General features: G+C 34.0%; 2 protein-coding genes across 3 annotated transcripts; both read left to right on the top strand.

Annotated features, from left to right (window-relative positions):
• Positions 1-580: 580 nt before the first annotated feature.
• Positions 581-4730, top strand: LOC114164359 (uncharacterized). 2 transcript variants are annotated; one of them, XM_085665366.1, is made up of 7 exons: positions 581-769; positions 876-955; positions 1833-1931; positions 2150-2326; positions 2731-2829; positions 3163-3405; positions 3882-4730. In XM_085665366.1, exons 3-7 carry the CDS (start codon positions 1866-1868, stop codon positions 4266-4268), a joined length of 972 nt encoding a protein of 323 aa, XP_085521492.1. In that variant the 5' UTR covers positions 581-769; positions 876-955; positions 1833-1865; the 3' UTR covers positions 4269-4730. The 2 variants fall into 2 exon arrangements, with proteins under 2 accessions (XP_085521492.1, XP_027904802.2); XM_028049001.2 differs by having other exon boundaries at positions 581-955.
• A 2456-nt stretch (positions 4731-7186) lies between these two features.
• On the top strand, positions 7187-13163 carry LOC114194920 (uncharacterized). Its single transcript, XM_028085325.2, has 4 exons — positions 7187-7435; positions 7548-7587; positions 7719-10815; positions 11860-13163. The coding sequence occupies exons 3-4, from the start codon at positions 7765-7767 to the stop codon at positions 12769-12771; spliced, it is 3963 nt and encodes a 1320-aa protein (XP_027941126.2). The 5' UTR covers positions 7187-7435; positions 7548-7587; positions 7719-7764; the 3' UTR covers positions 12772-13163.
• The last annotated feature ends 529 nt before the right edge of the window (positions 13164-13692 follow it).

Below are 13692 nucleotides of genomic sequence, written 5' to 3'. Positions count from 1 at the left end.
TAAGTTAATTATTATAAAAGTCAACAAATTTATTATACTTAGTTTATTAAAGTCAATATCACCGGAAACAATTCTCTATACTAAATTCTTGATTTTTAGGATGATAACCTCAACAGTCATGAATGATATTACATGAAATGTATGTTGTGGTAAATTCAGTTTTAAACATAAAAAACTGAAGACAGAAAAAAGAAATGTTATTTTGAGCGATTCTGATAATATTTTGAGTTATTATATGTTATGTACATATGTAATATTTATCAATTTTATATACGACTAATTTATGAGAACCTAAGACTATCTATAATGAAAATTATTTTTTCAATCACCTTTTATCGACAAAAATTAAAAAGAAAATTTATGTAAAAGATATTTGTAAGATTTCTACTCGAATGTCGTAGATATAAATTATAATTATTTTAATTAAATAAAAAATTACTTTTTTTTCTAATTTTGATATTTTATTACAATTTATTGGAATTATATTTAATTTAGTTTGACGAGTTGAATGTTGGTTAGAATGTTCTATAAGATGGAGAGAAATTTAGTTATTTCTTGTCTTTTCCGCGTCTCAAGCGACTATTTTCCACTGTTTACGTTCTTACACTTCTCTGTGCTTGTCACGTGTCCTACCTCACCTCCTCTTCTTCTTAGTGATCCTCATTCTTCTCTTATATTCTCAAAACTTATTTTGTCTCTTCAAGTTTGTTCTCATTGCACACACTGTTCATTTCATGCAGCTTGTGAAGAGTGCATCATGATGCCATTGGTTTGATTTTTCTGTGTTGCTGTAGCATTTGTGTTTGATTTTGTGTTACGACAATTGGTTACATCCTTGTTTATTTAATGATCTTTGTGGATGCATGTGCAACTAGTTCAACTGAATCAATCTGTGTAACAATATCCAGCAACAAGAGTGCTGCTGAGGAATATTGCAGTGAAACTGAGAAGCAAGGTTTATTACGAAATGAGTTGAAGTGTTTTTATTTGATCCCTCTGTTGATTGTATTAGTTGGAGGAATTTATTGTGATGATGTTCACTCCTTTGTTTGTGTTTATTTGCTTGAATTTTTTAAGTAGTTTGCTTTATAGTGTTGCTTTGAGAAGGTTCTTCCGTGTGGTGCAACTTTTGGATAAGAAAAGGACTAATGGGTTGGCTGCATTCTGCAGACTGTGATGTTTTTTGTCTGTTTGATGAAAGTTCAGTACTTCTAGTTAGAAGGAGATTAAAAGTATGCTTTTATTCCTTAAAATTATTTTCAAATTTGAGTTTAGTTTCTATAAAATTTTAATACATTCGTATCAGAAGTGATGTAATTTTAGGTTTCTGTCTACTAAAAGAACACATTTTTGCAGTTAAAATGTAGAAACTAAATAAAGATGTGACAGATTAAAAATGTATTTTATCCTTAAATAAACTTGTTGGCTTTGGCTTGTGGGTAGATTAGCTTTGTTCTTTTGGCCAATGGTAGAACTCTCCAAGTTCATTGAGTATGAGATGGTTGTGAAAGGGAACTTGGTTGTAGTTTGGGGTTGGCAGGCTCTTGAGTTCATGTTTTCTGGATAGGGTGTGTGGTCATGCTAGTTATGTTCTTCATAGTGAATATGATTCAATGGAGTGTGCCGTGGCCTCCAAGTACTCCATCAGTTTGATGATGTATAGATATGGTGATATTTTGGGAAGTTTTAATGCAAAATTTAGCACCAATGGGCTTTTTAAGTTGAGGCAGTGCATTTAACAGCAATTTTTGTTGCAGAGCTTCAATTATGTACTCATGCCAATTATCTGGAAGTGATTTTTTTTTTCTGTTCTTGTATTATTATACTTTCAGGTTGTTTTAGCTTCATTGGGATTTGAAGGAAAAATGTCGTTTAAGAGATCAAAATCAGGAACTGAAAAAACTCTATCTACTGAAGAGGAGCAGATAAAGGTACTTGACATTCATCTGGCCTTATTTTATGAATGTGAAATGATAAATCTGATGCATTGTTATTGTACATTAGTGCAGACTCTGATATTTTATCTTCCATCCCAATGTTTGCATTAATTCTTCATTTTTTAGGCAATCAGTTAATTTATCTTAGACGAGAGTAAATTTTCGGAGGAATTCTGAAGTGAAAAATTATTTGATTTCCCTTTTTGTCTTAGGTTCTAGAAGTCAAAAAGCTGATTGGTCCAATTGCTGAGAAGTGCCCAGTTCTGTGTTCGGATGCATCAATTCTAAGATACCTTAGAGCGCGCAGTTATAATACTAAGAAGACTGCAAAGATGTTGAAAGGCACCATAAAATGGAGGCTGGAGTTCAAGCCTGAGAAGATTCAATGGGTGTGCAACAAATGTTATTTTTTTCTTATCTATCTTTTCCCATAGAATAAAATAGAATATATTAGAGTTCAAAGCACGAAAGTTGGTCAAATATGCTAGTTTTCTAAATGCTTACTAGTTCAGTTACTCTGTAAAAACATGTGAACATAGATAAATATATCTCAAACCCAACTAAAATTCACTGTCTAGTTTTATAGGTGGAATTACTGTAACTAGGATAGGTCTATCATTTTGTAATACTAATTGTCCATGTAATTGCAAACAAGTAATTTATATGGCTTCATCAGTATAATTCTCTCTATCTCAGATTCTATTTTGTTCAGTCAATTACATAGATGAGTTGCATGCTGTTAACTAGATAACTGCTATATATCTTGTTTTTTTTCTACTTTTTATGAAATTAGAGTGATGTTGCTCAAGAAGCTGAGAGAGGAAGGCTGTATAAAGCTGATTACTTGGACAAGCAAGGAAGGAATGTTTTTGTTATTAGACCTGGTGTTCAGGTAGTCTAAATTAATTGAAGAGATCAACATTCATTTTTATTTTGTGGTTGGATATCATTGTCAATATAATTTAAACTTGAATATATGGTTAATTTAATCTCTAAAGTTGTGCTTTATTATCACTTCAATCCCTATAGAATTAACAAAATTCAAGAAAATATATCTGTGATTCTAGTCCAAAGACTTATGTAAACCAAAATTACAGTTCGGGTTTTATTCTAAGTTTTGTCAATAATGGGAACCAGGGTAGTTTACAATTTCAAGGACTAATTGATGCTTTAGTCTTGAAGTTTGAGTGTTTTTGACTAAGACTTCTTCATCTATCCAATTTAGAGTACAAACACTCCAATGGCGCAAATCAAGTACCTGATTTACTGTTTGGAGAATGCCATATGGAATTCAGATTCCAATCAAGGACAGATGGTTTGGCTCATTGATTTTCAAGGGTGGAACACATCATGCTTGTCTATGAAGGTTGCACGAGACACTGCTCAAATCCTGCAGGCTCATTACCCTGAGAGGTTGGGCATTGCAATCTTTTACAATCCACCAAAGATGTTTGAGTCATTTTGGATGGTATGACACCATAACATCTCATGTCTTCATCACTGTCTACTTTTCATTGGGAAGGGAGGGGTGAGGATTTTGTGAGATGAGACTTGAATATGTAATGATATTCTCCTACTGGTGTTGTTTGTCATTAGGAGAGAAAATATTTTTCTCATTTGCTTGACTTTTTTATGATGTTTTCGTTATTTATGTTGTAAAAACTTAAAGATTCTACATGAAACTCGTTTCTTGAAAGAGAAGATAAACTTGTAAACAGTCCGTCTTTAGTCATATTATGCATTCTCAGTTGGAGTTACTTTTGTTGATTTCTGTTCCAACCAGAATAGATAAGATAAAGTGACTCCTTTGATTTATAAGTAGAAAGACAAACTGTAATTTTGTTTGTTGCTTTCCTTCTCTGTTAAAATTTGCTCAATAACATCTCTTACGTTCAATGTTGTTGTATTTGTTTAGTGTTTTTTTATGTTTTTTCATTGTGGCAGATGGTGAAACCATTTCTAGAAACCAAGACTCACAAAAAGGTGATATTTGTTTACCCTGCAAACGCAAGAAGCTGCGCGGTGATGGAAGAACACCTTGACATGGAGAAGGTGGAATCCTATTTTGGTGGGAAAAATACAGTTGGATTCAACTATGAAGCTTATGCTCGGAAAATGAAAGCAGATGAGAGTAACATATCTCGTATATTTGATTTATGTTATTCATCATCGCCTGGACTTTCAGTAACCAGTGCTTCTGTGAGTGAAGAAGCATCTAGTGAGATAGCAATTTGTTCAAACTTGGAAGATGCTGATGGCAGTAGTGCAAATGGAAAGCAAGATTGCTCCCGGTATGAATCCAATAAGGTTAATGAACCAAAAAAGACATAAAGGGCTGAATCAGAAGAAAACTAGGCATAGGCAAGGTGCAAGGTGGATTATATTACTCATTCAAACTACACTAGCACTACACTTCAATCAGTATGCATTATAGGTTTGAAAGTGTCATCTGAACCATTACTTGTGGTCCATGGTCCATAGCAGCATGGATCCATATCTCACTGAAAAAGATAGAAGTTTGAGTTGGCTCATATGGCATTAGAATGTCAGCAAAATCCAAAAAATAGAAATTTCAGATTTCTTTCATGTTACTTTTTCCCTCTCTCCCTCAGTTTTTCTATCTTTCTTTGTGTTGTGGTGGGGTTCTGATAGGGTGTGTTTCAGTGATTGTGATTGCTTTTTGTTCAATGTGAAGCTATGATGAGAAACACCTACCACCCTTTCATGTACTGAGGTCCAATCCAAGACCTAACATGAAAATTTTGTAGAGATGAGGCATTTTCCATATTAATATATTTGTTAGTTCATGATGAGGTGTGAAGGTGCTGGAGTTCCATCATCAAATCAGCATTTTAAACCAGGCTAGTGGTGGTTGTGACTTTACAGAAAGGAAAGCACATGACTCATTCAGGGGAAACATCTAACTTGAGAATTAATCATACTAATTAATTAGTACTATGAGATTCTATATTAATACAAATTACCATAAAGTTTTTTCTTAAGCAAAAATTAAAGATAGAGAAAAAAAAGGGAAAAAGGTTGCTTATCTTTTGATCCTTTCTCTAACTGGCTAAGCATAATTTACAGACAAAAAGTGAGTTATTTAGTTCTGTAAGGCCCTGTGTCATCAGAGCTTTTATAACATCTTGGTCTTATATTCTTTAGGGATAACAAAGGACATTCATGAGAAGTGAATAAATTGTAAATAAATAAATTCTAAAAATGAATTTTAATTTTATATTTGACTTGCAGTTTACTCTTAACACGTTTTATAAGGTAAACTTCAAAAGACATGCTCTGTCAAAAATTTAAAAAAAAAAAAAAAACATTAGAAAATCGAACAAACCCATTGGCTGAAAATTTTAAAAAGCACTAAAAATGTATGAAGACTATTTTTTTTTTTAAATTTTCTGGACAGATGAATGCCATTTTTTTTAAAAATTTCTCTATTAATTCAAACCGAAGAGGCATAATAAAAAGAGAAATATAAAATATATTAATTAGTAAATAGTATTTATTTATTTATTTATTTGTAATTTTTAATCAAGCATTTCTCAACTTCTTACAAAGAAACAGTAATTATTTTAATACAATATTGTTGTCATAATGGCCTGTCAATTCCTACTTATCTTTAATGTGAATTTAAAAATGAAGATTAAGAAGTGTACAACTTATTTTTGACAGAGAAGAAGGACATAACGTTAATGCTTAGTACATATACATCAAGACGTTTATCAAGAAATGAATGAAATTCCTAAGAAAATACTAAAATATAATAAGAATAGAAGAAAGGAGCTCCAAATACATTTTTCATGAAAAATAATATGTTTATGAAATAAAATGGATGTTTGGTACTTCAATTGAAATTTAGTCAATTTATTTTTAAAATAAACTGTTTTTATAAATATGAAAATTTATATCTCAGGCATGATTATTCTTTAACATTATTCTCCTTTCAATTTTTTGTCATGCAAATATTGATTTTTGTGTTATATAAAAAAACTTAATTGTTTAAAAACTAGCCTGGTTGTAATTATTTGAAGAAACAAGAATTATGATTATAATTAGTTGTTATAGTAATAATCAATTTTACATATAACTCTTTATTAATATAAATTAATTTTGTCCCAAACAGACCTGAATATCAATAATTTCATCAATATTTTCACTGTATATTAAAATAATTACTCTTAAATACTACTTAATTACTCCGTCATTCAATTATTTAATATATCCTAATATAGCATTACAACTTTAATATTTTCTCTGTTAAATATCACTCTCATTTTCCTTAATCATTTGTAAATATTAATTACTTTTTCTGCGAGTCTATGACTTCAATAAATTATCATAAAGACTTCACTTGCCGGCGAAAATCAGGAATCAAATTTTCCAAGATTTATTAAAAAAGTGCGTTTGGTGATCACCACTAATCTGGAAAAGCACGCAGACAAAAAAGCACGTTTTGTGGAATAAATATAATAATAAACTTATGTCATCGAGGATGCAATTATCATGACCAACATTCATTTTTGATTCTCTACATTTTTTAATTCGGTTTATAAATTATGTTATATCAAGAGACGTGATTATAGAATTTAAGCGCGTCAGTGAAAAATACTAGTACAACACGTTACTAGCATGAAATATTGGAATTTGAATTTTTGCTGGTTTCTTTCCGGTCTTATTTCTTTCTTTTACTTTTAAAATACATTTATGTATTCTGATTTTTAATATTTTAAAATTTAATGAAATAAAATTTTATATTTTAAAAATATGAGAGATAATAAAAAGTATAGTTTTAAACGTGATAGAAAAAACAACAAAAGTTATTTGAACATGAACAAAAACCTTCAACTTAAAAATATTGATAAAGAAAAACAAATAGTTTATTGAACTAAACCAATTATTCGAATAGAAGAAATTAACATGAGTTGTATTAAGCTTAACGAAAATAATTAATACCTTTTAATGTGATTAATTAAAATTAGAATTTGTATTAAAAGTATTCACATTTAATGTTGATAGTGTCTTGAGTAGAGTTATTTTAATAAATAAATACTTTCAGAAGAAAGAAATGAATGAAAGATTGAATCTTGCATGAATCCAAAGTCCTAGAATTTACTCTTTTTTTTTATACATTTCACAATAACAAGAAAGCATGACAGTGAAAAAGGTTCTTTGGAGAAAGCAACATAGGAAAAAAAAAATAAAAAAAAAAATTAGTTGTAATAATGTAATCATAGCTTTCTTTGTCCTTTTCTTTCTTCTTCTTCTTCTTCACCTTCAATCTTCCCCTTTCTCTTCTTTTGGTGCCGCTCCACACTCTCTTTGTCAAACCATCAAATACACGTAGCCAATACATAACACACACGTTCAGCTCCTCATAGTTCCTGTTGCCAATGGCTTGCCACATAGAGTAAACAAAAGAAAGGACATTGAAAAGCTCAGGATTCTCAATTACCCTCTGTTTTCTTTTGTTTCCACAATCATCTCAGGTGAGTCATTTATCTACAACATTAGGTTTTTTTCATACCCTTTTTCCCCTTTATTTGGTTAGGTTATAGTGTGATCACCCCATAATTTTTCCTGGATTTCTGGGGTTTTCAGGCTTGGATTGATCTGAGAGATTGTTTTGATTCATGCTGAGGTACGTTTAAGTTTGAGTGATGATAAATTTCTGTTTTTTGTTTCCTTTTTTTGAGGGAACTGGTGTTGGTGGGTCAATGGATCTTATTTGGGTACCTTTTTTGTTTGTTCATGTTTGATCAATCAAAACAGGTTTTAATTAGGGGAGTTGTCAAAGGAGAGAGACAGAGAGGGGAAGATGGGATCAGAAATTGGAATCAAAATAAGGAAAGTTGTTGTAACTTCCATCAGAGGTGGTTTCAGATCAGCTTGCAATCATCCATTCCTTTTGGGGTTTTTGTGTTTCTTGCTTTTGTTGTACAGATCTTTTCCTTTTCTGTTTTCTATTTTGGTCTCTGCATCTCCTGTTTTGGTCTGCACTGCTATTCTGCTTGGGACCCTTCTCAGTTTTGGGCAGCCAAATGTGCCTGAAGTTGAAAAGGAAGACAAAGTTACTCATAGCTTATCATCCTTTCAAGCTGGGTTTTCAGAGGGGGAGACTGTTTTCTCTGACAGAGATGAGAGCTACTTTGTGAAGGGGTATTCACAGAATATGAGTGATGTGGAAGAGAGGGGCATTGAGGAAGCAAGTTTGGTTGCTGAGAGGGATAATAGGACAGAAGAAGATCAAGACTTGCGTTCTGAATTACCCCCAGATGATGCAAACTTGCTGGATATTCAGCCTGAGAAGCAAAAAACAGGGGAAGTGGTAGGCGAAAGGGAACTCCACAGTTTTGAGTTGGGAAAGAATAAGGAAATTCATGAAGAGAACCTGACTTCTGCAGCTGTTTCAAGTGATGATGAAGCTATTGAGAAGCAATATGTCTTGGTTCAGAAAATGGATGATGATACTTTTGAATTTGAAAATGAGAAATCTCCAAGAGATCATGTGGACTTTTCTGCTAGCTCATCGTGGAAACAGGTGGAAAATGATGACGATGGTGATGATAATGTCTCGGTGGAGTCAGGTTCTGATGGGGCTGAGAGCTCTTCACCAGATGCTTCCATGGCTGACATAATTCCAATACTTGATGAACTCCACCCACTACTAGACCTAGATGCTCCACAACCAGCTCTTGTGTCCCGTGATGGTTCTGATGCTGCATCTGAGAAGTCTCAGAATAGTGACGATGACAGTGTCGAATCAGATGATGATACTGAAAACCCTGGTGATGTGGAAGATGATGGTATTGATGAACCCGATGATGAAGAGGAAGAGGAAGCTACAGGTGGCAAAGAAGATGAAAGTAAATCTGCCATTAAATGGACAGAGGATGACCAAAAGAACCTCATGGATCTGGGAAATTTAGAGCTGGAAAGGAATACGCGGTTGGAGAATCTTATTGCCAGGAGAAGACAAAGGAGATTGATGTCTGAGAAGAATCTAATAGACTTAGACTTTGCTGATATTCCCAGTAATGTTGGACCTATTGCTACAACCAGGCATAATCCATTTGATTTCCCTGATGACTCCTTTGCTGCCATGGGATTACCACCCATTCCTGGATCTGCTCCTTCTATTCTACAGCCTAGACGAAACCCTTTTGATATTCCTTACGACTCCAGTGAAGAAAAACCTGATCTTAAGGGGGACAGTTTTCAACAAGAGTTTACAGTGTTTCATCAAAAAGATGCCCTTTTTCGGCGGCATGAAAGTTTCAGCATGGGACCTTCAGTACTGGGGTTATCCAGGCAAGAGAGGTATGATTGGAAACCTGTCTTTGTATCTGAAAGGATGACTTCAGAGGGAACAAGTTATTCTTCATTTCACAGGCAATCAAGTGAAGTAAGTGATTCAAAGTTGAGCTCTGTTCCAGATACTGAATCTTTGAGTTCAATTGATCAAGATGACAGGAAATTCAGTGAGCAGGACTTGTCTCAAGAAAATGAATTGGTATCTAACATGGATAATGCTTCTGATGTTGTTGAACATGGAAGCCACACCTCTGAAGAAAATGATTCTGTGGAGATGATACAAGTTGAGGAGAGCAATGTTCTCCATGATGAAGTTGAGATAGTGCTGGGTGGGGTGGAAAATCCTTCTGTGGCATTTTATCCTGAAGCAGGAGAGGTTGAAATTCATGAACAATTTAATGCAGGGGAAACACATTTGAGAAGAGAACCAAGTGACGAGGAGAGCGACAGCCACAACAGCAGATCAAGCCATTCTTCACTATCAGAAGTAATTGACAGCACGCCAGATCACAAAATAGAGAGTTTGCAAGAAGGAGATGATCATGTCTCTAAATCTGGAATTTCAACACAAGTTTCAGTACAGGAATCTAACTTGCAGCATGTTAGTAGTAGTGAGGTGGAAGATAATCACCATGTAGAACCTGTTTATGATTCTAGTCCCCAGGCTTCTCATGATTCTGCTCTGGAGTTTTCCGAGAGGGCAATGCCTCCTGCTTCAGTAGAAACTGCTAATGTGGCAGATAAGGAGTTGGATGTGCATGATCACAGACAGGAAAGTAATACTTCTGATCATGATAAAACTCAAGCAGCCTCTTCCGAACATCACGTGGAAGCCCAAAATGAGTTGAGGTCTGAGAAATCTGAAGATGTGTATGTTGCAGTGAATGAGTTATCTTCAGCTAATACATCTACCGTGGCTGAGCCTCAGGTTATCCCTGTTTCTGTGGATTCAAATTTGTCTTCAGATTTGGGATCAATAACCAGTGTGATTAATTCAGACTTAGTATTAGCTGACCACATACGTGCTGATTCTGAAATTCTTCACCAAGACAATATAAATTCTGTAGATTCAGATTCTGAAAGGTCACATCTATCAGATAATGAATCTCTGGAGGAAAGTGCACTGCCCAACGAAATATCGAGATCTTTTAGTGCAAATGTGTCTGTGTTAGTCCAAGATGCAGATGAAATGTTGGATTCTGGGGCTTCTGATACCCACCATATATCTTCTGATGGTTCCTTTATGCCTGCCCAACAGGATTTGCATCTTGCACCAGCAGCAGGGCCAGCACCAGTGGATCATCCTAGTCCACCTGAAGAAAGCGGACATACAGAAAAAAATTCATCAAATAATGATGGCATATGTCAGATTCAGCAGGGTAATGCCTTGACAAGTTCTGTGGAGCAAGGTGATTTGGATAAGAATGTGGTTGTTTTCACTTCTGACAGTCAACATGAAAGTGATGAGAAGCCTTCTTCTAACATGGAGAATCGTAAATCAATCTCCGATAAATCAGTTGTTGCACAATCTTTTAGTGATCATGATGAAAGTCAGGTAAGTCACATGACAATGTATGCTTCCATAATCTAAGTAATTTATCTGCCAAACTTTTTTTTCTTTGAGGGTCCATTTAGTTATCAAGGATAATTACTTGATGATGTCATAAAAGGAAATAGTAGTGGTTTTTATTTTAATTTTGAGGACATGCTGTTGATAATATTCTCAATGCTTACGAAATCTGTATGGGATTTGGAATTCTACTTATCTGTACTAGCCATTAAATCATAGAATTGTTTCTGGGGCAATAACTGCTTACTCCCGATAACATCTGCATCCCAAAGAAATTTCTATACTACAAACTTTCCACTTTGGGGGAAGAAAAAGATCTTATCTTCTTTAACATATATTCAGAATCTACACATAGCATTGATGCCCTGTCACAACTTTTGTAGGATATAAACAAACTGTAATTTTGAACCCAAATGGTTAATATGTATAAAAAAGACTTGTTATATTTTTTACATTTCAATTAATTTGATGTCCATGTCCTCTGCAAAAAAAAAAAAAAGTTATAAAATATTGTTCATTCTAAAAAGTGCTAAGGAAAAAAAAATTTGTATTAATAGATGTTTTTACCCTTTTTTTACCACATTGAGATATTGAATATGGTAGAGTTAGCTCTATTTTTTCCATTCAAATTTAAAGAATGGACAATTGAATACCCTTCAATAAGTAAATAGATCCCAAACATATGCTGTTCTTTTTTTTTTCTGTGATTCCCAGAAGTCAGAATGAGAATGAGATGTCAAACACATAACGATGTTTAGTAAGAATATATATGTGAAGTTCAGTTTCATTGTACAAGTGATAGAATATTTTCTTTCCAAGTTGTAATTGTTTGAATTATGTATTCTATGACTATTTCTGCAAACATGATTGATGTACGTGAATAACTTGTTCCGTCCTTTTGACCTGTTTTTATCTGAAGCTCATACCAGCTCTGCTGGCATTGGGTTTGTTCCACAAAAAGTGTGATTATGGATTTAAGACTCTAAATTAGCTGAGTAAACTGATCATAATTTCCTTAACATTCTGCAGAGCTCTTATGCTATCCACGTTGAATCAGAGCAGAGTTTTGACAAATCCAATGATGAAACTGGAGAGTTGCATGATGCGACTGAAAAAGTTCAACCAAGCATTTCTTCGGTGACCTCAGAAAAATCTCAGAACCCTGAATTCGGGTCACCCTCTGGTGAAGTGGATTTGGAAGTTGATAGGCATGGGGCAGTTGAAAAGGAAGCCGAAGTGCTAGAAACTGCAGTTGCTTCAGAAGAGAGCATGTCTCAGGTTACGGAAGAAAATATCAATGAATTTGATGACATGAAGGAAATTGACGAAGGATTCTTGTCAGAATTGGACACTGTTGGAGACTTTCGTGTCAATGATGCTGGTGTATCACTTCATACTGACACTGAACATGAGAAAACTGGAGATTCTCAAGTTTTTTCACTCCCTAAGGATGTAAAGATAGAAGAGATTGAACAGGGCATCCCAGTTCTTGAAGCCAGATCACTTGAAGATGTTAACCTGGCTTTTAAGCAACTTCAAGAAGGAGTGGATGTTAAAGAAGTTATGCTTCCAAGTACTATTAAGGATCAGCATGCTAGCGAAGAATCTAAAGATCATCTGGAAGCTAATTCAGACCTTCAGGTTGTTGAAGCCAGATCTCTGGAAGATATTAACATTGCTTTAAAGCAAGCATCTGAAGGAAATAAAGGGGAGCTTCCAAATTCCTTGGATTTGAAAGCCACTTCAGTCAAAGTTGAAGAAACTGGAGTTGGCTCATCAAAGGTGAATGAATCCAGTTCTGAAGAAACTAGCAGAACTATGGCAGATAAATCAGAAAATGTACCCAACAGTGGCTCCAGTGACAAGGCAAAATCTCACAGTAAGAAATCTAGTTCCAGTTCCAGCTCAAGCTCAAGCTCAAGCTCGAGCGATTCTGATTGATATTGTGAGAGGCCACTTTGAGCACTGAAGAAAGAATCGTAAGTTTCTCATTTGTGTTGTTTTATTTATTTGTCCTTCAGTGATGGGAATTTAGCCAACCAAGTCTTGGCTAATGGTAGTGAGGTCAGGTTTCGTAAATTTTGTTGGATTGGTTTCTTCAAGAATGAGTTTTTGGTTTTATTTCTTGAAGCGTGCAGTTTTTTGTTCAATTTTATCCCGAGTGTGAGCAATTTGGCATATACAGGGTGAGTGTTTATTTCCCACAGGTGCACATTGTGTAGTCCAAAAAAGAAAAAAAGAGAGAAATTGGAGTATTGTACATTATACTTTGATTGTAGAAATGGTGACTGGACTTTGTTTATTGTATACATCCATCAGTGGTTCTGTTTTTCTTTTCCTTTTCTTATTTGCTACTTTTTTCGTCACCAATACATCAACAATACAATCTTTAGTTTTTGGTTCTAAGGAAAATATCGTTACATCTTAACATTTTACATAAATAATAACTTTAATCTGGTTTTGCCTCTACTGACCAATTCAAGAAACCAGCCTTGTTAATTTTTGGATACTCTTCAGAAAATGATGAGATTCTGCCTAATATTAACTGCATTTGTTCTATTAAGTCCCAAATTTTCTTACTCCTCATTGAATTAGTCTGCATCACGTTTGATTGATGCCTCTTTAAAGTGTACTTTTACTGGTTTTGGTTGTAATAATTTTTGGACCCCAATTATTATAACCTGTAAAAGGTACAGTTTTAAAATGTTTAGGTATTTATGGTTGTTTTCATTTGTCAGCTTCAGTTACCTCGTTCTTTTTGTGAAATTATAATAATTTTATGTACTTGAAAACACTATATCGTTTGTCCACATTTTTTATGATTATAAACAGTTAATACGGTTAGAAATAATTATCCTGACA

This window comes from Vigna unguiculata, chromosome 1 (assembly GCF_037176805.1).
Source record: "Vigna unguiculata cultivar grain cowpea cultivar isolate G323 ecotype 2 chromosome 1, ASM3717680v1, whole genome shotgun sequence".
Classification (NCBI taxonomy): Eukaryota; Viridiplantae; Streptophyta; class Magnoliopsida; order Fabales; family Fabaceae; genus Vigna; species Vigna unguiculata.
Note: the sequence above shows the minus strand (reverse complement) of the source record. Positions and strands in the feature narration are given on the sequence as shown.